This window comes from Colobus angolensis, unplaced genomic scaffold (genome assembly GCF_000951035.1).
Source record: "Colobus angolensis palliatus isolate OR3802 unplaced genomic scaffold, Cang.pa_1.0 Scaffold413, whole genome shotgun sequence".
NCBI lineage: Eukaryota > Metazoa > Chordata > Mammalia > Primates > Cercopithecidae > Colobus > Colobus angolensis.
In genome coordinates, this window is record NW_012117522.1 from 159,411 (window position 1) to 186,269 (window position 26,859).

At 49.7% G+C, this 26,859-nt stretch overlaps 1 protein-coding gene across 2 annotated transcripts in view; it reads right to left on the bottom strand.

Annotated features, from left to right (window-relative positions):
* Positions 1–26,859, bottom strand: part of FAM179A (family with sequence similarity 179, member A) — a 72,225-nt gene that overhangs the window by 8,960 nt on the left and 36,406 nt on the right. Inside the window, exons 9-18 of one of the 2 annotated variants that reach the window (XM_011956284.1) lie at positions 26,006–26,156; positions 25,357–25,521; positions 21,005–21,155; positions 20,114–20,219; positions 18,952–19,187; positions 16,319–16,477; positions 10,241–10,358; positions 9,733–9,827; positions 7,641–7,833; positions 6,517–6,733 (exon numbers count right to left, since the gene is read on the bottom strand). In XM_011956284.1, coding sequence (XP_011811674.1) covers positions 6,517–6,733; positions 7,641–7,833; positions 9,733–9,827; positions 10,241–10,358; positions 16,319–16,477; positions 18,952–19,187; positions 20,114–20,219; positions 21,005–21,155; positions 25,357–25,521; positions 26,006–26,156 — 1,591 coding nt within the window. The remainder of the gene's footprint in view (positions 1–6,516; positions 6,734–7,640; positions 7,834–9,732; positions 9,828–10,240; positions 10,359–16,318; positions 16,478–18,951; positions 19,188–20,113; positions 20,220–21,004; positions 21,156–25,356; positions 25,522–26,005; positions 26,157–26,859) is intronic. The other variant, XM_011956285.1, reaches the window with a different exon arrangement.

The window sequence follows — 26,859 nt, forward strand, 5'->3', positions numbered from 1 at the left end:
CTTTTCTTTGCAAGGGACAGTTTTTAGAGCTCTGCACAAGGAAGTCTTTCCAGACTCACCTTTTCCAAGTTCCTTCAATACCTCAGCACAGAGCCCCTGCATCCCTGGAGAGGTACACTCAGTGCTTTGTTTTTCTCATCAGGCAAAAGTTTAGCTAAGACCTCGTCCCTGCTTCCCTTGCTCTCCTCCTGAGGGATACAGAGGAGAAAATGTACCCAGGTACATCTCTGCTGTTTGCAAAAGCTCCATCCACCCATCAAGAGGCTTTAAAATAATTTGTCCTAGGAGATAAATGAGATGCCAGCTTCTAGAATATTGCAATTAGCAAGATAAGGTCTCAGGATGCATTGGTAAAGCTGTCAGTTGCATAAGAATAGGTTTTCATATGAATGGCACCTGTTTGTTTCCAGGTGTTTCTATTTGTCCCACCCCTATCATTTACCTGGGCTCAGATTTGAAGACAAGGACTTCTTCCTCCTCGGTCACTTCCCACAATGCTCAGTCTAGAATATTCTCTAATGTAAGGAACATGGCTGGGCTTTGGTCAAGGATAGGCCGAGGTAAACACCCAGAGTGACTCAGCAAGTTTAGAGCGCAGACGTATAACTCCATTTGTTATCACAGTCATAACATGGGAAGGCCACGCCTTGGCCCTACGCCACTATGGTCTGTAAAAGGCATAATTGCCCTGCTGACATTGTGCAGGCTTGTGTGTGCCCAGAGAGAGAGTGAAGCTACTGTCCCCTGTAAGAGAGAATGACCGTCTGCAGATGGACATGGAGCCAGGAAACGGCTTGTGTCCAGAGGGAAAGAGTTAAGCTGCTGACCCTGAAGGCAAGGGAGAGCCAGCGCAGCTGTGTGTGGGAGCCAACAGACTTAGCAGCTGAGACAGGGCAGATGGTGTGAGAGTAAGCTGCTGCTGAGAGCTGCTGCTGAATAAAATCATCTTTCACCTGCCTGCAGACCCCGAGTGTTCTTTCTGCTCATCCACCCACTCCCTTCAGACCTCAGCCTGAGCTGGAACCTGACCCTGGACACATCTAGACCTGACATCTAGACACAGCAGGAACTCGCGCTTCTGGCCCCAAACATCCCCTCTCCCCAGAGCCAGAAAGAAGTGAACTTGGGGAACACTTAAAAATGCATATCCAGCAGAGACCCATGCCAGACCATGCTCCCACGGTGCAGAGCACACTGCAGGTGCTGAATAAATGCTCGTAGTGTGCAGGGCAATGTCAAAACAGGACACAGTGTGCCTGGGCTGGTTTATGAATCCCAGAGCACTACACCCAGGCAATTGGCCTGTCTTTCCACTGGCCACTTTTAGAGTGAAGCCTCATCTTCAGGTTACCTCCAGGTTCAATAAGACACACTAAAGCATAGCAGTTATAAGAGTTCTGAATACGGCCGGGCGCGGTGGCTCAAGCCTGTAATCCCAGCACTTTGGGAGGCCGAGACGGGCGGATCACGAGGTCAGGAGATCGAAACCATCCTGGCTAACACGGTGAAACCCCGTCTCTACTAAAAATACAAAAAAATTAGCAGGGCAAGGTGGTGGGCGTCTGTAGTCCCAGCTACTCGGGAGGCTGAGCCAGGAGAATGGCGGGAACCCGGGAGGTGGAGCTTGCAGTGAGCTGAGATCCGGCCACTGCACTCCAGCCTGGGGGCAGAGCGAGACTCTGTCTCAAAAAAAAAAAGAGTTCTGAATAGATTGCCTGGGTTTGAATCCTGGTTCTTCCATATTTTACTGTGGAACACTGGACAAGCCACTTAGCTGCTCTATGCCTCAGTTTACCCATTTATAAAATGGGGATGATACTAATAGCTTTCTCATAAAGTTGCTGTAAGGGTTCAATGAACAAACAGTGCTTAGGATAGTGCCTAGAGCATATAATTACTATGTAAGTATCAGCTATTATTGTTACTATTATTACCTTAAAACTCTGACAGCCCAGCAACCATCATGGTAGAGAGACCAATGAAGAGGCTAGAATCTAAGTTTTAAAAGCTGAAAATCTACACTCCATTAGCCTAGCCTGGGGGCTTTCCTAGGCTCCTTTTCTGCATCACAAAGGAAGCAAACACTGGCTTTGCAATGGAGAAAAAACAGCCACCAGCCGCAGCCCAGAGACTCTGTCATTCCTAGGCTCAGACTCCCTCTCTACAATGGGGTGGAGGTCTAAGGGGCCTTACGCCTGTCCCATTCAGCCAAGCCCTGAGGCTACCGGGCCACATCATCCTCTGGCTACTGGGAAGCCAGAAAAGAACTTTCAAGAAAGCGTAGAAAACATGGTAACAAGGACAGTGGCAGCAAGGAAACTGGAGTCAGACTGGAGTCCCCCAAATAAGTACAAGACTTGGAAAGTAATGACATGCTGGTTTTACCAGATTCACCATGGCTGCCAACACTAGGTATGTTCATCTAAAGAAAAAACTGGGACTGACACACTTAAGTTATTGCTATCAGCTACATTTACTCTACAACAATGTGCACAGAAAAAAACTCAAATTGAGAAATGCCAAATGTTAATAATGGTTTCTCTTAAGAGTTGGGACTATGAGTGAGGGATTTTTTTTCCCCTTTGAACTGCTTTGTATTTTCATTTTCTCAATAATAAGTATGACTTCTTTACAGTGGTAGAAGTGAACTTTAGGTTTTTTAATTAACTAGGAAGACCGCCTAGTAGCATGGGAAACTGGGTAGTGTTAAATGAAAGAAGCAAAATCAAAACTGTATTTACATTATGATTTTTTTTTTTTTTTTTTTTTGAGACGGAGTCTCGCTCTGTCGCCTGGGCTGGAGTGCAGTGGCCAGATCTCAGCTCACTGCAAGCTCCGCCTCCCGGGTTTACGCCATTCTCCTGCCTCAGCCTCCCGAGTAGCTGGGACTACAGGCGCCCGCCACCTCGCCCAGCTAGTTTTTTGTATTTTTCAGTACAAAAGGGGTTTCACCATGTTAGCCAGGATGGTCTCGATCTCCTGACCTTGTGATCCGCCCATCTCGGCCTCCCAAAGTGCTAGGCTTGTGCCACCGCGCCCAGCCTACATTATGATTTTTAACCAGGAAATTTGTATATAGACAGACAAAAATAGAAGAGAGATTTTTAAGCAGTTTGTATATTGGAGAAGCATCACGGATGCATTTTTAAATTCCATTAACAATATAATGTTCATATGATTTATATAAGGTAATAAATTTAAAGTCAGAGAGCAAAATAGCAAAAGTAGACTTGAAGCCACCCACATTCCAGGCTTATCTGCTCTCTCTAGTACTAACCAGGGGCTGGAGTAAATTAAGAAAGTTCCTTTTGGCACAGAGAAGCTTGAATGCTGAGGTCTGATCAGGAGAGGATGAACTGTCAGCAGCCTGATGTTTTAATTAGCGAAGTTTCTTCTGTAACTAATCCAGTAACAGAACCCAAAGACAGAGCCAACCAGTTCTACTCAGGAACTTCTTGATCCCAGAATAATTCCCTTGAAATCAGAAGGTCTTGGTGCTGAGTAGAAAGAATGCCACTTGAGCCTTGATCCCAGAGAGGCCTCAAGGCTGGCAGTGACAGATGGCGGAGGTCAGGGAGCAAGCTGCCAACATGTCTCATTCCTTACTACCTCCCACGAAAATGACATGGGCAGAAATCCTCACCTACTCTGCCAACCAATCCTCCGTTCAACCCCACCCAGCCTCAGAAACCAAGGGATTAGAAGAGATGATGTTGGCTTCTTTATCACTGAATTCTAGAATTAGTGAGTTCTAGAAGGTCCCCCCAAGAAGGCCATCCTCCCAGCTTGGCTGTGCCATCTGGATTTTATGCCCGAAGACATCCTAGCTTGGCATTATTCTTGATCCCCTTGACCTCCAGTTTTGCAGGAAATAAACAGTGACCTGCTGAGCTGTTGCTTTGTGACTTTCCACATCTAAATATTTCACAGCATGCAACAGTTCATCTCCAGCCTGGAGCCCAGAATCTCTTACAGAGCATGAAGAAAGAGGTTTAGGGGAAAACTCCTTCCCATTAAAGAAACTGGATCATATCCAATCCAAGCCACTTCCAGGAGGGGCCTCAGGTGTTAAAGGTCCCCCAAGAAACCACTAGAACCACCAGGCTCAGCTTGGGTGATTTGGGGGGACTTCATACCCCTTCTCTTCCATCCAATTTGATGCACTCTCTGCTGCTACCACCCAATCCCCTGGGACAGCAGGAACTTGAGTTACTTCCATCTGCAGGCCAGGTTCAGATCATGACAGGCAGATAAGAACCATTCCCAGAGATGGATTCTACCCTAGGTACTCCCTGGCGATGATGACTTCCCCTTGTTGGTAACCTACTCCCTCCAGTTCTGACCTACATGGATGTGGAAATCAGCTTGTCACTTCAAAGCTAGGAACACTTTCAAAACCCGTTTTGCTGGCTGGGCTGAGAGGGTGTGGCTTACAGCAAAGCCATCAGACCCAGATAGCCCATGCCTCACCTGCTCAAAAATTACCTGGATCCAAAACAGTATATTTGGCCAGACACGGTGGCTCACGCGTGTAATCCCAACACTTGAGGAGGCCGAGGCAGGTGGATCGCCTGAGGTCAGGAGTTTGAGACCAGCCAGCCTGGCCAACATGGTGAAACCCCATCTCTACTAAAAATTTAAAAAGTTAGCCAGCGTGGTGGCATGCACCTGTAATCCCAGCTACTCAGGAGGCTGAGACAGGAGAATCACTTGAATCCGGGAGGTGAGGTTGCAATGAGTCGAGATCGCACCACTGCACTCCAGCCTGGGCAACAAGAGCAAAAATTCCGTCTCAAAAAAACAAAAACAGACAAAAACAACAACAACAACAACAACAGTATTTTACCCTTTGGGCTCCACCAGAGACTTTTGCCAGGGATTTACTGGACTCCATTCATCCCTTTGAGGCCCACACCATTCCATTCCAGCCTGACCACTGACCTATGGATTAGAGAGGAAGACAGCCAACCCTTCATGTTGCACCAAAATCTCTGACTGATGAACCAGAGGGTACCATACCCAGGGAGACCCTGTCCTGGAAAGAAGAACTGAGGTATCTTCCTAGTAGCTACAATCCTGCTACCAGGTGAGTTCAGATCACAAAAGCAGGCCACCCCCAGGCTCTCCTTTCCAGGACGCCCAGTCTAGTGGGAGTACAGCAGAGCCCCAAATAAGAGGGACCTGAGTCTTGTGACAATGTGAGACACTAGATTCTGTTGCCCAAAGCGCCACAGTTCCAGCGAGCTCCAGGAGGCTGGCCTGATGGCAAAAAGTGGTAACTAAAACACCTGGAGGGGGAAGAGTTAAAAATTCCTCTCCCCAGACAAGGATGCTTATCCTCTTCAAATAGCTAAAGCCTATTTCGCTTGGTACAGGTTTTCCCAATAAATCCAAGGCCCATGGTGATTTACCAAGAGCCTTGGTTATTGGCAACAGCAATCTCACTTACCCAGAGCAACGCTGAGAACAAGCCGTAATTTAGAGCTGGATTTATATTGTTTGTTCTACAGCAACAAACTCAGCAAATCATGAAGTCCCTCTGAGATGAAGAGTGGAAATTGACAATATTTATGAACTCAAGAGGCAGAGAGAGACCTGACCAGGCCTTTGATTTGTAACTGAAACTTTTCCTGGAGCCTCCAGCCAAGGACACGGTGGCTGTCCCAGCCCCAGGGAGCTGGGCTCAGGCCAGGAAGTGGGGTGTGTGGGGGGCGGGGCAGCAAGTGTGTCAGGAGGTGTGTCCAGCCTCTCTAAAGGATGGTCTTTGGATGCTAAAGCCAAGATGTTGCTCTATGCTCATCAGGACACACAGCAACAAGGCAAACAGGCAGTTTTCAGGCCATGAAGCAAGTCTTGTTTGGGAAAGCTCGTCCTTATACTGGGCTGGCCATAAGTCCACTCACGTGCTACTTTCTCCACACACCCAAAGTTTGGAATTTGCACTTTGATCCACATACTGGATACACCAAACATCACCTTCTATCATCCATGAAAGGAATAAGAAAACACATAGCAGATGCACCAACATTTCCCCTAACATCCCAGAAGTAAGATGTCATACCGAGAAGCTCTCACCTTTCCTATGTCTCTTCCATAGCTCCCACCTTTTTTCCTTCTATCCTCTTTCCCCTCCCTCCACTTTCCCTCCCTGCCCATCACAACAAACCCCACACCAAGCCCCGGCTCAGCTTAAGCCTTCTCAGCACTCCTGACTCACTCACAGTGGTGCCCTGTGGCCCTGGGGGGGTCATTTCCCTCATGTGTCTATGAGGATGCTGGACTGGATCATCTCCACATCACCTTTACTTCCAGTTGTCCAGAGGTGTGGGTGGCTGTGACATGGAAAAGCCCACCAGCCAAGAGCCTTGGAGGCTCTGGGCTCCACCTCTGCCCTACACAGCCTCTGGTGAAACACTTGGCCTGGGAACCAACCAAAGCCTTATCCACCTTGCAGATTTCCAAGCAGGAAGGTGGACATGGTGACCAGGGCCCCACAGGCCCAGGTGGGACACTCACCCAGGCTCTCAACCATCACATCCAACACAGCCACAGCAGCAGCATAAATCCCCGAGTTCTTGGAGTTCAGGTTCTCTGCAACAGCGATGATGATGGACAGCAGCATGGGGTGTAAGTTCTCTTTGAGGAGGGGGATCATCTTGGCGAGGGACTTCAGTGCCCACTGGCTCACTTTCTTGTTGGAATCCTGAAGCCTTGGGGTGAAAGCATCAAAGACCTATTGAGGAAACAGAAACCAAGAAACCATGGAAAGCCAGGCTGGGCGGGACTCTCACAGTGCAGGCAGCTTGGAGCTCACCTGGCCCAACTGAGCGAACTCAGCAGAGACTCCTCCTGCATCCCTGACCTATGCCAGAGCACTCTCAAAAATGAAGAGCTCACCTCCTCAAAAGGGTGGGCAAGAGGGGAGGAACCGACAGGTATTGAGCACTCATTGCATGCCAAGTGTCCAGGGCATCTAGTTAGTTGCTCTGCAATCTCCTTTTTACTGAATGATCTCAACAACCCATGGAACACATGTTACCACCTCCACTTTCCCATAAACAACAACAACTGGGGCTCCAAGAGGTTCAGTGATTTGCCTGAGATCACACGGCTAGTAAGAAACTTAGATGGAAACCCAGGTCTGCTGACTCTGAGCTGTGTCTTTGCTCAGCTGTGTAACTGACTGTCAGCAGCCTCACTCCACCAAGAAGCAGGCACCACCCGAGTGTTCAGCCTGTGAAGGACTTGTACCTACTCCTAACACACCTGTCCAGCCACATGCTCTGTCCCCAAACATGATGCACCTAGCTCCCCAGAAGCAACCCAAGGCCTCACCACAGTATCCTCCACCTCTCCCTCCTACCCTCCTCTCTGTAAATCTGCTAGAAGGACAAGAGACATCTCTGAGCATTTCCAAGGTGCCGGCAGAGGCGGTGCCCTTGCCCACTCAGCCACTTCCACCCTCACCCACTCAGCCAATTCCAGGTAGTCTCCATGTTACAAAGACCAACTGCATAGCAAGTGCTCCTTACACCCCGAGGGGTCTGACACAATGTCCAACGCCATTCAGAGTTTTCAAACTTCAAGCTGCACCCCCCAGGGGAGAGACAGGTGGGAGAGTAGAAGCAGGTGGTGCTCACCTGGACCAGGTGGGCAGCGACGAGCTCCGGCTTGGCCTTGCAGAACTCCAGGAGACGCCCCACGCCTTCCATCCGGGACCGGAAGTCCTTGGCCTCCAGCAGCCGCATCAGCTCCCGTAGCTGCTCCACCATCTCCCCGCCGCCCTGCAGCATGGAGCACAGCCCCACCAGCCTTGGGCCATTGGAGCTGAACCTAGGTAAGGAGCATGGCATCTGACCCCCAGGGAAAAGCCCGGGGGAATGAACCCGCTTCTGGTCCCATGCCACCTCCCACAGGCGGGTGGGGCAGAGACAAGAGTGTCACCTGCAGCTTAGTCCACCCCCAGCTTCCCTCCACCTACAGCTTGTTGCCCAGGGCCCCATCCCCTTGTCAGGGGTCAGGGCTGTCTCTTCCTGCCTTTTTCTCTTTTCAGAAGATATGTAAGCAATGGGGAAAGTCAGAGTGAGGGAGTGGCTATCCACAAAAGGATGACTGGTACACATTTTTTATTTTTATTTTATTTTATTTTTTTTGAGACAGAGTCTCATTCTTGTTGCCCACGCTAGAGTTTAATGGCACGATCTCAGCTCACTGCAACCTCCACCTCCTGGGTTCAAATGATTCTCCTGCCTCAGCCTCCCAAGTAGCTCAGACTACAGGCATGTGTCACCATGCCGGGCTAATTTCTGTATGTTTAGTAAAGACAAGGTTTCAGTATGTTGGCCAGGCTGGTCTCGAACTCCTGATCTCATGATCCACCCACCTTGGCCTCCCAAAGTGCTGGAATTACTTTTCAACTGGTGCACATTTAATGTAAGAGTTGGGAAAGACCTTGGAGGTCATCACGGCCAACCTTCTACCTGGCTCCTATATCCTGAGGCGTGGCTGGCTAGGCTCTGCTCACACTGCCCCAGCGACTGAGGACATTGTAAAAAGTCCCATTTTCTTACGCTGGGATCATCTGCGCATCACAGCCCGCTAACCCCTTCCAGCCAGCATGAGAACAGCTCTGTGCAGAACTACAGTCTCTCACCTTTCAGCTCCAAGCCTGGGTCACTGGCTCATGCCCTATACCCTGGTCCCATCCAGCAGAGCCCACTGTCCCTCATTCTGTGACTCACTCCTGCATTCCACACTCATTGTCTACTGAGAGCCAAGAGCTACGCTGGGCACTGAGAACTGTGAGATGAGAGCACAGCTTTTGCCGTTAGGAGCTCACAGACCATGGGAGACAGATAAATTAACGGGGTTGACAGAGGTATGACGAACAGGCCAGCCTGTCACCCTGAGGACATGGGGGCACACAGTGGTCGACCTTCCTGGAGAAAGTGACAGGTGAGCTGAATCTTGCAGAACCAATAGATATGTTCTAGGTGTAGATGGCGCCTAGGACAAGCAAAGGCACAGCAGGGAGAGAGGATATGGAGGGGCGTGAATACCAGCTGCTCTCATGTTTTGCTTATCCCAGGTGCTGCTCTGGTCAGGCTGAGAGAGGAAGAGTGGGAGAGGGGGCAGGAAGTTACCTTTGAAGAAGTGGGCATGGGGTTCCCTGGTGCCCTGCTAGGGAGTTCAGATGGGACCAGCCCAGGACGTTGCAGAAGGGCTTCAGTTTTAAGCACAGGCGTGACCATCGGACTCCTGCTTGGTTTCTAACTGCTCCCAGCACCCCCACAGCCCCTCCTCCCAGCCTGTCAGTCCATGCCTTCTCATCTGCCTTAGTTCAGGCTGGGCCTCTGAACTAGTCCCTGGCTGGTCACTCTGGTGGTTAAAGGATCTGCCGGTCTAAGCGAACGGGGAAACACTGAGCTCACGCACTGAGCTCACGCAGAGAGCAACCACTGATGCTAGTGGAACCCCACCCACTCAGCTGGGACTGCAGGAACCAACTTCTACTGGCATATGCTCCCAAGCCCAGGATTTGGTCTCCCTGGGATTTGGGTTGGGGGGAAACACACCCTACAAATTCATCTATTAGTATTGCAGACCCAACTAGGTCTCAGCGGTACCCCAGATCCATGTGTCCACCCCAGAGCCACCCCTGGCCATGGGCAAGCAGGACACCTCTGTCAGAAGTTTTAGATGTGAAGCCCGGAGAGACAGGAGCAGCCATACCCCTTCTTGATGGGCAGCCCGTTCTCACACACCACCAGACTCCTCGACACCTTGCGGCCTTTGGCAGAGGGAAGTTCCTCATTATCTTCTATTCCCTTGAAAAATATACACAGAGCATGAGCCAAAAGGAGTGGCCCTCCAGGGAACTGCCAGACATTCCAGTGGAGACATAATGGCAATAATCCCTTCCACCTAGGAGAGCTTCAGATGTCACAGTTGAGCCTTCCAGAGCCCCGAAAGTAGCTGGGGCAGAAATCAAGATCCCCAGTTAACAGATGAAGGTGTGGAGGCCCAGGGAGCCTCAAGGAACATAGGCAGTGTGGGGGCAGAACCAGGTGTGAGCACAGAGGACAGAAATCACATCTATCTCACCTATCAGGAGTAGCGGATGAAATCAACGCCTCTGGAATCCACTCCCCACTCCCCTGACCCACTCGAAGGCTGCCAGGCTCAGCACTGTCGCCCCCACCCCCAAAAGGCCATGACCCACTCGTGCCCCACAACTCACCTGCTGTTTAATGGCTGCCATGACCTTCTGCAAGTCGTAAGATGGGAGGGATTGCTTCAGAAATGCATCAAACTTAGTGCTCGCCATCAAGATGTTTACCATCTTCCGGCCATAAAATCTGCCACAGGAGAGAGAGCAAGATAAAGAAACAGCTCGGAAATGCGTAATAAATTTGCTTTACAGCTTTACATAATCTTCCTAATTAAAGAGAGTTTTTAATACTTTTTCTAATTATGAAAGCAATCCCTACCCAGTTAAAAAATAGATTAATAATAAACATCATCCATAATCCCATTACCAAGAGAAAATCACTATTAAATTTTCACATATTTTCCTATAGTCTTTTTTCTGTGGCATTTACTTTAGTTGATATCAGAATGTATATACAAGTTGTATTCAGCTTTTTCACTTTATCATTCATTAATCATCTTCCCAAGTCCCTTAAAACTCTCCATAAACATCCTTTTTAATGGCTACAAAATATTCCGTTGAATGGCTATACCAAAGTGTACTCAATTTTGTTCTAATATGGAACATTTAGAAGTCTGAGAAAGGGTAAAGTGGGACAATATAGGAGGGAGTAGTCAATCTACCTGATGAACAGTGGTGGCAGGTGAGGGAATCAAGGAGGGCTTCATAGAAGAGGTGACCTTTGTGTTGGGACTCAACAGATAAGTAGGAGTTCACAAGTGGGGTGGGATTTGGGGTATATTGTTGGAGGAAAAGGGTTATTTAGGTCTATAACACAGTGTGACATGTCAGCGGGGGGATATGTTGGAGAACAGTGAGCAGGGGTTGGACACAGGAAGCAGACAGGCCAGAGAACACAGGACCCTGTTTAGGGAGACATGAAGGAATGAGACTACCTCAGTTTGCATGCAATAGAAAGCTGAAGAATGATTCAATTTGTACATTAGTCAAAATGTGTCTAGCAGCAGTGCAGAGGATGGATCGGTGGAGACAAGGCTAGAGGCCAGGAGACTTATTAGGAGGCCACCATAATAGTCCAGGCAAAAGAGTGTGCAGGCCTGAAATCAGGCAGTACAGTGAGGATAAGGAAGCACAGTCAGATCCAAGAGCTGCTGAGAAGATGGAAACTACAGGATTTGGTAGCTAGTTGGAAGTGAAACAGGAAGCATCTAAAATCATAAATCATATTTCATTCAAACCTAAGACTCCATTAATTGTAAAAGGCGCCCTTACTTTATTTTCCACTAAGGAAAATCAGAAAAATAAAAACTGGTGATTTCCACAGCCTCCAATGACACTGACCCACGTGAGAAGGCAATCTTTCTATGTGCTATCTCAGAAACAGAAGATAGCATTGCTTGTCGGTATTTTTCTTCCTTAGTTCAGGTAAAGTTCTTAGTGATTGCTTTGCAAAAAAATGTGGGAGTTGGTCATTCCTTCCACAGTGAGAGTCTGCTTCATTGATATCTAATGGATATCCACTGATGTTGCCATGCCTTTTCTCATATACAATAATGATTCCTTTCAATTGCAAATAATAGTGTAATACTCCTAAGAAACTTTAAACAGATTAAACTCAATGATTCTCCAGAGAGCATCCCGAAATCCCTTCTGAAAATAAATTTAAAAGTTTACAAAGAAAGGCTCATAGTGTGGTTCCTACAATGGAAAATTTAATTCAGAAAATAATACTCTGAGCGACAATGACTAAGTCTGTGAAGGTGCAGATAGTATAACCACATCATAAACTGGGCACAGTGGTACGTGCCTGTTGTCTCAGCTACTTGGGAGGCTGAGTCAGGAGGATTACATGAGCCCAGGAGTTCAAGGCTGTAGTGTGCAATGGTCACACCTGTGAGTAGCCACTGCACTCCAACCTGGGAAACGTGGCAAGACCCCATCTCTTAAAACAACAAAAATGCCTATGTCATAATCACTGCCTAGCCCAACTGAAACCCAATAGCAACTGTGAAATGCCTGTCATTGTAAGATACATGCCAATTTTAAAGATATTAAAATCAGGGAAGGATGTGTGTCTTGAAATCAGTGAAGTATGGGAGTCCCCATTTTGCCTCTTGGGTGGCTCAGTAAATAACAGTCACTTTTAACGATAGAGAGAACACAGAGAAGCAGACTTAGAGAGGAGGCAATGAGTTCATTTAGGGACACTCAGCACTGGAGACGGCAGTAGGACATCAGGTGGTGGGTCCCATGGAGGCTTTAGAAATAGGGGACTGATGCTTGAAGAAGGGTCTGGACTGGAGGGCAAGAATTGAGAAGCCTCCAACTTTGCTGGTGGCTGGAGCCACCAGAAGTGAAAGTCAGGAGAGGGAGATGAGGACTAAAGACACCTTGGCAGCACCTACACTCAGCTGGCAGTCAGGGGCAGGATGGTCACGGAGGGACAAGGAGAATACCCAGAGTACAGTGCCATGGAAACCGGGAAGGACGGAGTTCTAGGAAGGAAAAGGAAATGTAGTCACCACCATCTAGTGTGGGGAGAGGTCAGAATGGAGAGGAGCAGCAGATCTGGAGAGACTTTAGACCTGATTTCCATCCCTCTAACAACCATTTAAAACCAACAAACAAACCAAAACCTTCTACGTCTTTTTTTTTATGTTGCATGGCAGAGTTACACAAAACTTTATTTTATAGTAGATGCTCTAGGAGATGCTACACAAAGGATGGTTGTTTATAGACATTTCATCCCATTCCTTCAGTCCCCCTAAAGTGACTCTTCAAAGCATTTGCCCCAAGTTTAATGGCGATGTGATTTAGGATTTTTTTCTTTTTTTTGAGACAGGGTCTCACTCTGTTGCCCAGTCTGAAGTGTAATGGCCCTGTTTCAGCTCACTGCAACCACTGCCTCCTGGCCTCTTATCTCAGCCTCTCATGTAGCTAGGACCACAGGCACATGCTACCATGCCCAGCTAATATTTCGGTATTTTTTGTAGAGACAGGATTTCACTGTGTTGCCCAGGCTGATCTCAAACTCCTGGGCTTAAGAGATCCACCTGCCTTGGGCTCCCAAAGGGCTGGGATTACAGATGTAAGCCACTGTGCCTGGCCAGGCAATGTTTTGTTTGCTTGTTTTTGTTGTTTTTGTTTTAATTTTTTATTTCCATAAGGTTATTGGGGAACAGGTGGTGGTTGGTTACATAAGTTCTTTAGTGGTGATTTGTGAGATTTTGGTGCACGCATCACCTGAGCAGTGTACACTGCACCCAATTTGCAGTCTTTCATCCCTCAACCCCTTCACACTCGTTCCTCCTGAGTCCCTAAAGTCTATTATGTCATTCTTATGCCTTTGTATCCTCATAGCTTAGCTCCCACTTATGAGTGACAACATACAATGTTTGGTTTTCCATTCCTCAGTTATTTCACTTAGAGTAATAGTCTCCGATTTCATCCAGGTCACTGCAAATGCCATTAATTCATTCTTATTTATGGCTGAGTAGTATTCCATTCTGTGTGTGCATATATATACACACATATACATACATACATACATACATACATACATACATGTCACAATTTCTTTATCCACTCGTTGATTGATGATGTGGCATTTGGGCTTTTTTCACATTTTTGCAACTGAGAAATGTGCTACTATAAACACGCATGTACAAGTATCTTTTTTGTATAATGATACCCAGTAGATACCCAGCAGTGGGATTGCGGGATCGAATGGTAGTTCTACCTTTAGTTCTTTAAGGAATCTCTACACTGTTTTCCATAGTGGCTGTACTAGTTTACATTCCCACCGGCAGGGTGGAAGTGTTCCCTTCACCACATCCACGCCAACATCTATTATTTCTTTGGCTTTTTGATTATGGCCATTCTTGCAGGAGTAAGCAAAACCTTCCACTTCTCCACTGATATTCCTCATTTCAGCAAATGGCACTATCATTCGCCATTGTTCAGGTAAAAACTTAAGAGCATCTTCAGTTTGTCTTTGAAACCCTTACCACCTGCATCCTGTTGGCTCTGCCTTCAAAATACATCCAAAACCACTCACCACCCTCCAGTCTGAGCCTCCAGCCCCTCTTGCCTGGACTGTGGGGCAGCCATCATCTGCTGTTGCTCCTGCCTTTCTCTCTCACTACCAGTCCTGCAGCAGCCACAGAGGCTTTTTTTTTTTTTAATCATAAAGGCTAGCATGCGTGTAAAGAAACACTCAAACTCATTATTAATACGCAGGGGGGCAAAGCACTCTAAAACAATGATGAGCTGTCATTTTTACTCATTAGATGGATAAAAATTAGAAATCCAGAAATTGCCACACGTTGAGAGGCTGGGCAGGAGGGAGGCAGATGCGGACCTCAGGCAGGGCGGGGCTGCTGGTGCGCATGTGCGCCCAACCCACGGTCCTGCTCCTGGGCACGTCTGAGGAGGTGCCATGCAGCATTGTTTGCAGCAGGGAAGAACAGGAGAACTGCAGGCACTACATCCTTCAGGGAGCACCCTCAGATGTGGGTACCCTATAAGAATGCCTGGCCTGGAGCTCACCCATCCAGGGTGGGCATGGCCTCTGAAGCCCCAAGAGGTGCCACACGGTCTCCAGTCGGGGTGGGGATGGAGTGAGGGGTGGAGACCTACACACTCATCTAAGTGGATGTGGTAGTAATAAGCCCTGAACTGAGGAGCTGATAGTAAGCCCTGAACTGAGGAGCTGATAATAAGCCCTGAACTGAGGAGTGTGAGGAACTGAGCCCCAGACCTCGCTTTTGAAGACAGTCAACCAGATCCTCTCACTCTCCTGCTTAAAATCCTCTAACACCTCCTCATACTCCCACTAAGAAAACTCTCCAATGACTTCCAATCACACACCACCCAAAATCCCAACTTCTGACCTTCGCCTAAGAGAATGTCCCTGACCTGGGCCTGCTGCCCACCCTCACCCCCACCCCTCACTCACTGTGCTCCACCAGGCTGGCTGTCCCCACCCTAGGACACTAAGCTTGTTCCCATCCAGTGGCCTTTGTGACATTTCCTTTGCCTGATCCTCAAAGAGCTGGCTCCGTGTAGCTGTTCAGCTCTCAACTCAAATGTCACTCTTAAAAAAGGCTTACTCTAAACCCTCAATCTAAAGCAGCCCCCAGCCTAACACCATTGCATTGCAGCCTCTACCTCCTGGGCTCAAGAGATCCTCCCACCTCAGCCCCTCAGTAGCTGGGACTATATGTGTGCAACACTACCCCAAGGATTTATTTTTTAAGTAGAGACAGGATCTCACTATGTTACCCAGGCTGGTCTCAAACTCCTGGCCTCAAGCAATCCTCCTGCCTTGGCCTCCCAAAGTGCTGGGATTAACATGTATGAGCGGCCAGGCGCGGTGGCTCAAGCCTGTAATCCCAGCACTTTGGGAGGCCGAGACGGGTGGATCACGAGGTCAGGAGATCGAGACCATCCTGGCTAACACGGTGAAACCCCGTCTCTACTAAAAATACAAAAACTAGCCGGGCGAGGTGGCGGGCGCCTGTAGTCCCAGCTACTCAGGAGGCTGAGGCAGGAGCATGGCGTAAACCCGGGAGGCGGAGCTTGCAGTGAGCTGAGATCCGGCCACTGCACTCCAGTCCGGGCGACAGAGCGAGACTCCGCCTCAAAAAAAAAAACAGGTATGAGCAACCACATCCAGCCTATTTTTTCTTTATATCCCTGATATGTATCTAAAATTACCATAATTATTTATTTATTATCTGTCTCCCTCAACTAGAAAGTAACTCCAAAACAACAGGGGCTACATTTTTCTTATTCACTGCTGTGTCCATAATAACAAAAAGAGTGATCCTTAAATATCTCCAGAAAAAAAGGCCTGAATGGTCTTACAGAGAACGGTACTGGGGTGAGGTAGAAACAAGAGCAACACTCAATGGGTAGAGGGGAAATGGAAGACCAGAAAGTGGAGGCAGGGAGTCAGGACCCCTCCCTGGATGGGCTTGGCTTGACGGAAGGGATGGGACAAGAGCTAAAAGGAAAGGACATAGCTTCCGCCCACCTGCCTGTTCCTCTGCAGGATCCCAGGGAAGCTGAACTGTGTGCTCCAGGCCCCTCAGGGCTGGCTGGTTGGTTGCCTTCTCCGCCCCCAGGCCCCTGGCCCTGCCCTACCTGGTGTCCTGGTTGGAGTCCTGGGCCAGCCTCACCAGGTTGTGCACCAACATGTCTGTGCTGTCTCTGGAGCCCGAGAGAAGCTTCTCAGCACCAATCTGCTCCAGCACAGCTGAGAGGTGCTCGGCTGCATATTTCCGGACCAAGGGGCTCCGGTGGCTGAAAGGAAATCATGGCCCCGGCGTCAGTCTCAGGATAGTGGTGTGGGAGTCCCCAGGCTGGCAAACATGGATCTACCATTGCAGACCCATGCTTCATGCCAGCCAGGGGCTCCAAAAATACCTGTCCCCATGTGAGCTGAGGGGAATCTTTGAGGAAAGAGCACTCACTTTCTACTAACAGGGTGACAGCAGCAACAGGAGAGGGAAGGAAAGCGACATGAAGCTACCCGACTTTCCCCAACACACCGTATGCCTACTGTTCCAGGGAGCTTCCTGCACACATAACCTTCCTTTTTTCTAAATACTCTTCTCCATCTTCCCTCCACCTAGAAAAGTCCTACCTAACCAACGTCTCCTCTTCCTTCCTTCCCCAGCCCCACAGGCAGAATTAGACATCCCACCCACCGCCCAAGGTAGCTGTCTTTGTCCCCGGGGAAGGACAGTTGCACCCTTCGGGCCCCCATCAGGCTGCCAGCTCCCTGTGGGCGGGGACCAGGTTATCTGTCTCTCTTGACTAGGAAGTAACTCCAAAACAACAGGGGCTTCATTTTTCTTTTTCACTGCTGTATCCATAATGACGAAAAGAGTGATCATTAAGTATCTCCAGAAATAAAAGGCCTGAATGGTCTTACAGAGAACAGTACTGGGGTGAGGTAGAAACAAGAGCAACACTCAATGGACAGAGGGGAAATGGAAGGCAAGCAAGTGGAGGCAGGGAGCAAGGACTCCTTGCTGAGTGGGCTTGGCTTGACAGAAGGGATGGGACAAGAGCTGAAGGACATAGCTTCCATCCACCTGCCTGTCCCTCTGCAGGATCCCAGGAAAGCTAAGCTGCGTGCTCCAGGCCCCTCAGGGCTGGCTGGTTGCCTTCTCTGATCCCAGGCCCTTGGCTCCGCCCTACCTGGTGTCCTGGCTGGAGTTCTGATTCCCCCTCTGTGGCAACCCCACTGCCCTGCTGGTGCCTGACACGTCCCTGGCGCTCAGCAGGAGCTTAATGCATGTTTGCTGAACTGAACTGAGAGAGGAGGGAGAAGAGGGATTCATGGGTGGGTTGGTGACCATAACAAGTGGAACCTGAGCTCTGTAAGAGAAACCTGTCAGAATGGCACCTCTTTCAAAGGGCCTCTCTGTCCATACTCCATCAGAAAGCACTGACCCTTTTGTCCCCTAGAGTCCCACCCCAGTGGAACACAGTGGGGGACATCAGAGCTCTCCCTACTCAGCTTGGTCCTTGGACCAGCAGCACTGGCATCTGAACCAGAATCTGCATTTCAGCAAGATCCCAGCGGACTCAGATGCACAAGCCGTGACCCTGGTTCTTGTTGACCGTGATCAATTGCCTGTCCCTCCATGCCAGCACCTTTTATCCATTATCTCACATCCACCTCATTAGCTACTATTATCATCATCATTCTGCAGGTGAGGAAGCTGAGCCAAAGGGAGGCATCCAGAAAAAAAAAAAATGCAATTCATTTCTCCTAAGTTAATTATAGACACAGTAAGCACTCAGTGAATGTCAGTACGGGCAGGCACCGTTCTAAGTGTGCTTTCATGAGTCAATTCAACTACTTCTCATAACAACCTCATAAGGTAGACACCATTATTATCCCCATTTTACAGATGAGTCAACTGAGACTCAGAGAAGTGAAGTGACAATCAGGATGTGAACCCAGGTGATGTGGCTGGGCAGGATCTCACCCTTTGCAATATGCTATGGTGCAGTTACTAAAGGTCTCCCAGCTGGTCCAACGGGCCCCCGGGGCTACTGAGAAACCTCATGCATCGGTGCAATGATCCACTTATGGGGTGGAGGGGCCTTTTGCTCTGTGGGAGAAGCGGCTTAGGAAATGCTTTTGGTTTTGCCTTTAGTGTGGGTTTTTAATGACAGGGAAGACAAATCTGCAGAAAAGCTCCAACAGGAGCCCAATACCTTCCCCTCCCCAGGAGCAGATCCAGCCAGGCAAGCTGAAAAAGGAAACTTTGCGCCTTTCTCACTGGCTCACATTTCATCAGAAAGCAACACTGCTCCTGCGGGTGGCAGGAGCTCCAGGGCCCACGCTCAGGCTGCCTCTGTAGCCCTGTCTCCCAGGGTGCTCCCACCGCCATGGTGTGCTCCCCAGCCTTGGAGTGCAACAGCCCCCTCCTGTTCCAGCCAGAGCTCCCTGCATTACCCTGGCCTGGCCGATGAAAAGTGGGAGAGAAGCCTGGTGCCCGGCACAGGGACGCAGGGATCTTCTTCCTCCCCCAGCTAAGTGGGAGGCACCTGCTGTGAAGTCTGAGGTGGGCCCCTTCTTCACTCTGAACCTCTGACCCATCACCCTGGCCTCTAGCATCCCGAGGGAACCCCTGCAGCCTCACTTGCCTGCTTCCCTCCCTCCCTGAACCCTTCCCTCCTTTCACATCCCAGGGCCTCTCCCCTTGCCTTACCCTCCCTGACCTCCCCCACCCCTCAGACAACAGGCAGCCACATACTAGACACCCGCCGAGGTGAGGACCACCAGGGAGCGGGCAAGGGTCACGTTCTCCACCATGGCCCTCAGGGACTGGCCAGCTGCTCTCTGGATGAACTCGTTGGTGTCCCTCATCTTCTGCAGCAAGCAGCGGGCAATCTCCTCGGCCTCCTGGTCCATATTCTTCTTCAAGGCCTGGAAGAGGTCTCCCAAGGTGGTGATGGCCAGGCGAGACACCTTGGACCGCAGATTGGTGACCTTGGAGAGAGGAGAGGGGCCCTCCAGGGTGCTGGACCCTGCCAAGGGCTCTAGGATGCACAGAGAATGGGCCCTGCACCACCCTCTTCCTCCACCCCCACCTTCCCCTAAACCTAGGTCTTGCTACACTGGAAACGAAAACCCTGCAGCCGCTCTGAGCAAAACTGTCCCATTTCATTATCATCTCAATTATTAATCCCATCATTATCATGACCATAGGAAATGTGTACACTCTGTCTTCAAAGCACTTTTACAAAGAATGTCTGATTTTATCTTTGCAACTACCAAACGAGAAGTAGGTACCATGAGAAGCCCAGTAGTGCTGACCGAGGCTCTAATTAACCTGGGAGAACATAACTATTTTTTCTGGATGCCTCACTTTGCAAAGGAAACAGAGACTCCAGGCCACATGCAGGAAGGCAGATGCTCCCAACACAGCCCAGGCCCCCGTGTGTCAACAAAACAGCATCCTCCGTATTCATCCCCCCTCCGATCCCCACTGGAGCAGCCCACTCCCAGGAGCAGGGCACAGCCTCCACATGAGACCAAATGCAGCCTCCTGCCTCTCTGGACCCAGCTAGACCAAGCTCCAGAGCCATGAAAGAAAGGCTTTGGGAAACACTGCCACTACCCAGGACGCTCCATCCCTCCTCAGGTATTTTGAGTACAGAGGACCGTGCAGGCCGACACATGCGCACGTGGGATTCTAATTGTTTCCATTCCCCAAGATTACAAATAAGGAAACCCCAGGCCTGTTTTCCAAACTGAGAAATGGGTGGCTACCTCCTACCTCAGTGGCTGAAGGCTGAGAAATAGGCAGGGATCCCCATATTCTTGGAGCCACAGACCCTCCACAGCTGCTAGCAGATTGCATCGAGCAGCCGCGGTGGGGCCAAATGCACAGCACACAGGCTGGGGGGCCTCACCTCCCCAGTCACCGCCAAGCACACGTCGTGCAGCCTCCCGGTGAGGACCTCTGAGTGGCAGGCTGCCAGGCGTTGGATGCTCACCAGCCCCTTCTCCTTCATCTGCCTGAGAAGCAAGGCCAGGCCCTGTTGCAGGCGGTGGGGAGGAAGGAGCCCCACCCCTCTGCAGACTAGGGGCCCCACATCACACAGCATCACAGTCCACCATCACCCACAGCAGGGTGCCATTCCATGGCCTCAGAGTAGAGTTTCCTGGGGTAACACCCTGGCCTGGAATCCTAACCACCAGTAAAAGCCAGTTTTATGTGGCCTCCGGCCAGCCCTCAGCTCTGACAGTGCTGTATGGAAGCCCACCCCCAGGACCTAGCTGGGTCCTTGACGCAAAGCCAGCACCTTCAATAAGAGGCACTTGAACAGGGAGGACTAAAGGCAGGGAGGGCTCCTCACAAATGTTCTGGAGCCCAAGGCATTGCTCTGCTCACGACCACGGTCCTGTGTCCCCACAGTGGGAGGAGCGCTTGGAGCAGATTCAATTTCATTCAGAGAAATAAAGGGTTGTGGCCTTTCCTGGGCCCCACAGTGTGGAATCAAATGCATCCTTGCCATGCCTGGCTTTGGCACATCACAGACATCACAGAGCCACGCATAGGCTGCTTGGAGGGTCCCAGGGCACGCACATGAAGCCAAGAACACCACACAGTCATGCACACGTGCACATAAACACACGCATATCTATATGCATGCACACAGTCCCCCCTCCAAACTGGCTTTTACCCTCCGTGGTGCTGAAACCCCAGAGTGGGAGAGGAGGGAAGTTGAGGGGCAGAAGCTATTCTGCAACAGCCCCTGCTTCTGGCCAGAACACAGCACATGGGGGAGGCATCTCCTCACCAGTCACTGCTGTTGAGGCACTGGAGTGCATCCATCAGCCCCAGCTCTGGGTTCGAGAAAGGCCTCAACTCCTTACAGGCTCTAAGATCCATCTCCTCCTCTTCTTCCCATTCAGGAGAACCCAGTGTGAGCACCGCAGGTAATGAGTTAGCTGCATTCACAGGAAAAAAACAACAGGCTTCACACAGCAGGACAGGCAAGAGCCTGAGTGGCCGCTCCTGCCACTGCTCACCTTGGGAGGCCATGCCACCACCCTGAGCCCACCTAACAGGGAGGGTGTACAAGGGGAAGTGCCTGGTGAGGCTAAGAACCCAGCGCCTGGGCTTCCCTCCCCAGGAGCCATGAAGACCTCCTCACTCTACCTTTGGCTGACTTTTCCCCTTCCTGCCCTTGCCAATGCGATTCTTATAAAGAGACTTGTGATAAGCCACGTGACGTCATGGGACAAACCCCCCCCAGTCAGGGGGACACCTCCAAACCTGCCCCATCTGTGGTGGGGTGGGGACCCCTCAGCCATCAATGAATGATCTCCCTACTCACTTTGGTGGCAGTCTAACCTCATCCCCAACCAGAGGCCCGTGTGGTCAGCGCCTCCTCCTTCCCTCCTGCTATCCAGCCTTTTGTGAGGTTGCCCACAAGCAGGGAAGGGTCCACAAGCAGATGGCTGGAGGAAGGCAATGTAGCTAACTGGCACCCACACGGTCCAGATGCAGCCACACACGCAGCAACCCACAACAAGCAGGTTGTCATGTTTTCTAGGCTCTCCTGCCCTGCGGACAGATGCTGGAATCAGAAACTCCTAGGACAGGAAGGAATCTTACAGGGCCTCTGTCTAGCCAAATGCCCTGATCACACAGTTGAGGTCTCAAAGGACCAGAGAGGGTGGGGGACCCTCCACAGCCCCTCGGCTCCTCTGTCAGCACAGCCAGGACAAGAAGGTTCCCTTCCCAGTCCAGAGCTCTCACTACCACATCTTCCTTCCCGGCAAGTTTTATTCTGAGTTTCACCTCCACCAGGATGATTTTCATCACAGTACATCTGGAGGTACTGGGCAAGTCTGAGTGGAGAAGAAGCCCTTTACTGAATGTGGAGGCACAGCCGGGCACAGTAGCTCACACCTGTAATCCTAGCACTTTGGGAGGCCAAGGCAGGCAGATCAGCTGAGGTCAGGAGTTCAAGACTAGCCTGCCCAACATGGTGAAACCCTGTCTCTACTAAAAATACAAAACTTAGCTGGGCATAGTGGTACATGCCTGTAATCCCAAATACTTGGGAGGCTGAGGCAGGAGAATCGCTTGAATTCGGGAAGCGTAAATTGCAGTGAGCCGAGATCATGTCACTGCATTCCAGCCTGGGCAACAGAATGAGATTCAGTCTCGGGGATTTAAAAAAAAAAAAAAAGTGGAGACACAAAGCCCTCATTCTTGGACTCCCTTTTCAGCACTGCCCTTGGCAAGTGGAACCGTCTCTTAATCAGTCCTTTCAGTCACTCTCTGAAAGGCAGAAGGTAACATCCAATCTGCCCATCCTTCCCTGGGCAGCACGGACATGAATGACATGCTGTCTGCAACACTCTCAAAAAGAGGCTCGGTCTTCTGGAGAGAGCAATCCAGCCTCCTGCCCCGCTGCCCCCCTTCCCCACCTTCACCGCACCCTGCAGGGGCATTAAGCATCCACGGGACTTAAAAACAAACCCACAAAAGGCATTGGCAGGGGGACTCCAGCCTCCAGTGTCTTGAGGGCTTGTGTGGCCTCCCCCTTTGCCCTGTGTCTGACAGCTTTCCTGTCAGGTTCATATTTGTGCCTTCTGGTTCAGTCATTTCTATTTTTCACACACAAAACAGAAGAAATTGAACAGATCCTGAACTGAGCTCACCTAAACCAACCCAGTCTCCCAAAAAAGGTGAGCTCCTTGTTGGAAATAGTGAGTTCCTCTTCAAAGTTCCCATCTGTCCTCTATTTTCAAAGCTTAACTTCCTTGCCACCTTGCCCCTAGTTACGGTAAACAACTTTCCAGCCATTCCCAATCTGTAACCCACATCGGTTCCCAATCTGTACCAACCCACATCTGATCCTTATTTGATGTCCTTAGTTCCAAAACTGCTCTTCCCGCAGCTAGAGCCCCACCCCCCATTTGAAGTAGCCAGTCGGGATCAGCTTAGATTGTGCTGTCTGACCCCAGCCAATGGGGACCGGATACAGCAGTAGGGACTGACTGCGTTAGGTATAAAAACCACTTCCCTCCTTTGTTGAGTGTGCTCTCGCACACCAGAAGAATGAGCAGCAGCCTTCTGCGGAAGTAAATTTGCCTCGCTGAGGAAATCCTTTATTTGAGTGCTCATTTTCTTTGTGACTCCTAGCTCTTATTTCCAACACCCTCACAGGACATATTAGGAGAATCAGGAGGACAAGCAGGCTTACAATCCTGAAATACTATCATTTCCAGCCAGACTAAAAACCCAAACTGTAAAGCAAGTTAAGGGATTCTTCATTCACTGTGAGGAGAGGAAGATGAGGAGGATTTGAATGCAGTCTTCCAGGATGGTTGTAAGAGGAGAATGTTGGCCTTTTTTTCCTAACTCCAACAACCTAACCTACTTGATTTTATTTCTGCCTACCTGCTAACCTGCCAAACATAAACAGTTCAAATAAAGAGGGACAACAGACTATCCTGGGTCAAGCATGACTAGCCAAAGTCTCAGTCTAGTGATCTTTAGATGGTGGTACTACCGGGCACCATGACCTTGAGTGACCTTGGGTGGCCTTTACATCACTAGGTCTCAGTTCTGCTGCTGTAAAATGAGTAGATTGGCCAGGCATGGTGGCTCATACCTATAATCCCAGCACTTTGGGAGGCTGAGGTGGGCGAATCACTTGAGGTCAAAAGTTCGAGACCAGCCTGGCCAACATGGTGAAACCCCATCTCTACTAAAATATAAAAATTAATTGGGCCATGGTGGCGTGCACCTGAAGTCTCAGCTACTCAGGAGGCTGAGGCAAGATCATTTGAATCCAGGAGGCAGAGGTTGCCGTGAGCAGAGATCACACCACTGCACTCCAGCCTGGGTGACAGAGTCAGACTCTGTCTTAAAAAAAAAAAAAAAAAAAAAAAGAGAGGGTTGGGTTATATAGATCAATAGTTCTCAGGATCAATCATATCATTCAATTACCACTTTCATGATTTTTGCCATATCTTTCAATAGCCTGCCCTTTCATTTACATTGTACTTTTCTTCAAATCACAAAAGAATCTCAAATTCTAAAGAATTTAACTCTAAAGGGAACTTTCTGTCACTACCATAAACTAACATTGTTTGTCATAGAATATGATAAATATTTACAATGAAAGTAAAACATTGTTAAAAACTCTAGCTAAAAAATTTGCAGGCAGCTTCTGTCTTTGAGCCTGATAGAGGATCTCCTTGTTTAAAAAGACAGGTGCTACCATGATTGTAAGTTTCCTGAGGACTTCCTAGCAGCAGAAGCGACTGTGGTTCCTGTATAGCCTGTGGAACTATGAACCAATTAAACCTCTTTTCTTTATAAAAAATAATAAAATAAAAATAAAAAGAGAGGTGCTCAAGACTAGCACCCAATTCAGACTTTCTACTTGAGACAACTGAAAGGATAGAAAGAGAATTGAAAAGGGAGGTGAGCTGGCATTATTTATAGCATGGAAATGATATGTCTATGATCTAGTCTATGATCATTTACCATCACATCCCACACTTAAAGAAACTCCGAACCAAGCTGACTGTTTTTAAGTTTTTTTCAGTAGCAAAATCTTTCCAAATGAAATCTCACATGAATGCCCAGTATACAAAAAAAAAAATGAGGCAAAATAGAAACTCGCCTGGTAGAATGGGGACAGAACGTCCCCATGTCCCAGGCATGATTCCTGAGGTGCCCTGGTAGAAGCTCGGGACCCTCTGATTCCTGTCTATAGCCAGTGCTGTCCAGCCCTGACATTTTATGAAGCAACAGGAAAGAAACTGAGGTCTTCCCCAATCCTCTCACCCTCTTCCTGCTGTTCTTAGCTGCTTCTTTGGGGGCTGTTGTCTAGTGTCTTTGGCCCTGGTGCACTGGTCACTCCTCCAGGACATGTCACACAGGCTGGGCACATCACAACTCCAGTTGTGATATCCTGGGTCCCCAGCCCAGCCTGTAGACAATGATGAGTCCCTGACACTGTTTCTCTCTCTGGCAAGGCAGCCACCACCCCAGGCTGCCTCCTGGTCTAACATGGACAAGGGGTGGAAGCAAAGCCACCGAGGTCACCTTTGCCATGCCTCAGGGCATCCCGAGGCAGCATGGGCAGAGGGACACATGTGCCTGCCAGTTGGGCCTGCCCACCTGAGGCGTGGCGGACAAAGCGGGGCTCCTGCTGGCTGACGGGAATGCTGGGTAGGGAGGTCCGGCTGGCCTGCTTCCTCAGGATAACGCTGACGTCGTTTCTGCGTGGGCCACTCAGCCTAGTGGACACAGACAGGGTCCCGCTGCCTCGGAGGGGAAGGAGGCCTGTAGACACAGAGAAAGTCCTAGGACTCAGCAGGTCTGTTTTCCCCGGCCTCAATGTCCTCCTTTGAAAATGGGCCCATGGCTGGCCACGGTAGCTCATGCCAGTACTCCCAACATGTTGGGAGGCTGAGGTAGGAGGATGGCTTGAGGCCAGGAGTTCAAGACCAGCCTAGGCAACAAAGGGAAATGCCCATCTCTACAGAAAATTTTAAAAAATTAGCCAGGCATGGTAGCACACATCTGTATTTCCCACTACCTGGGAGGCTGAGGTGTGAGGATCCCTTTAGCCCAAGGTTTGAGGCTGGGGTGAGCTGTGATGGTGTCACTGCCCTTTAGCCTGGGCCACAGAGCGAGGCCCCATCTCTAAATAAATACATAAATAATAATAAAAACTTTGAAAAAGAAAATGGGCCCATCAGCAGGCTATGAGAGAGTGGACTCAGCTCCCCCAGCCTGAGCAAATCCCACACCTGGCACCCAGTACCTTCCTTCATGAAGGCTCTCCGGGAGCCCAGGCCCCGGGGAGTGAGCCCCCGCTCTGTCCTGGGCTCCTCCGGCCTCCGGAGCAGCTCCATCTCCTTCGTCTGCTTCAGCCGCATCTTCTCCCGGGCGGACTTGGAGACGGTGACTTGGATCTGGCACAAGGTCAAGGCAAACTCTATTAACCTCCAATCATTCAATCATCAACATTCAGTCATCAAAAATATGTCTCCTGTGTGCCCATTGCTGTCCTGGAAATGTAAAAAAAAAAGACAAATCCTTGCACCTTAAGAGCTTCGAGGTGTGGGGGAGAGACAATAAACAGGCCGAATGCTGATATCAGGCAGCATGTGCTGAAAGAAAAGAGACAGAGATGACAGTGGCTTTTAGCCTAGAAGGTCCTGAGGGACTCCCCGAGGTGAAGCTTAGGTGGAGACAGAAATAAAGGAAGGACACGAGCCCCACAGATTTCTAGGAGAGAAGTGTTCAAAGCAGAGGGAGTGCGTGCAAAAGCTCTGAGGCCAGATGTGCTTGGCTGGTTGGGGACAGTCCGGTGGGTGGACACTGGCTGAGCTCTCTGAGTCAGAGAAGTGACAGGACACAAGACTGGGCAGGATCCACATCACACGGGTCAAGGAAAGGACTGGGCTTCTCCTCTGAAGGACACAGGAAGCCGTTTAAGGTTTTGAGCAGAGGAGTGACATGATCTGACTTCCACTGTTGGGGGCTGTCTCTAAGTGTTGTTTTTTATAATTTTTTATTTTGAAATCATTTAAGACGCAAGAACAACTCGTAAGTTGTCAAAATAGAACCAAGACTTCCTGTGTTCCCTTCACCCTTCTCACTGATAATATCTTC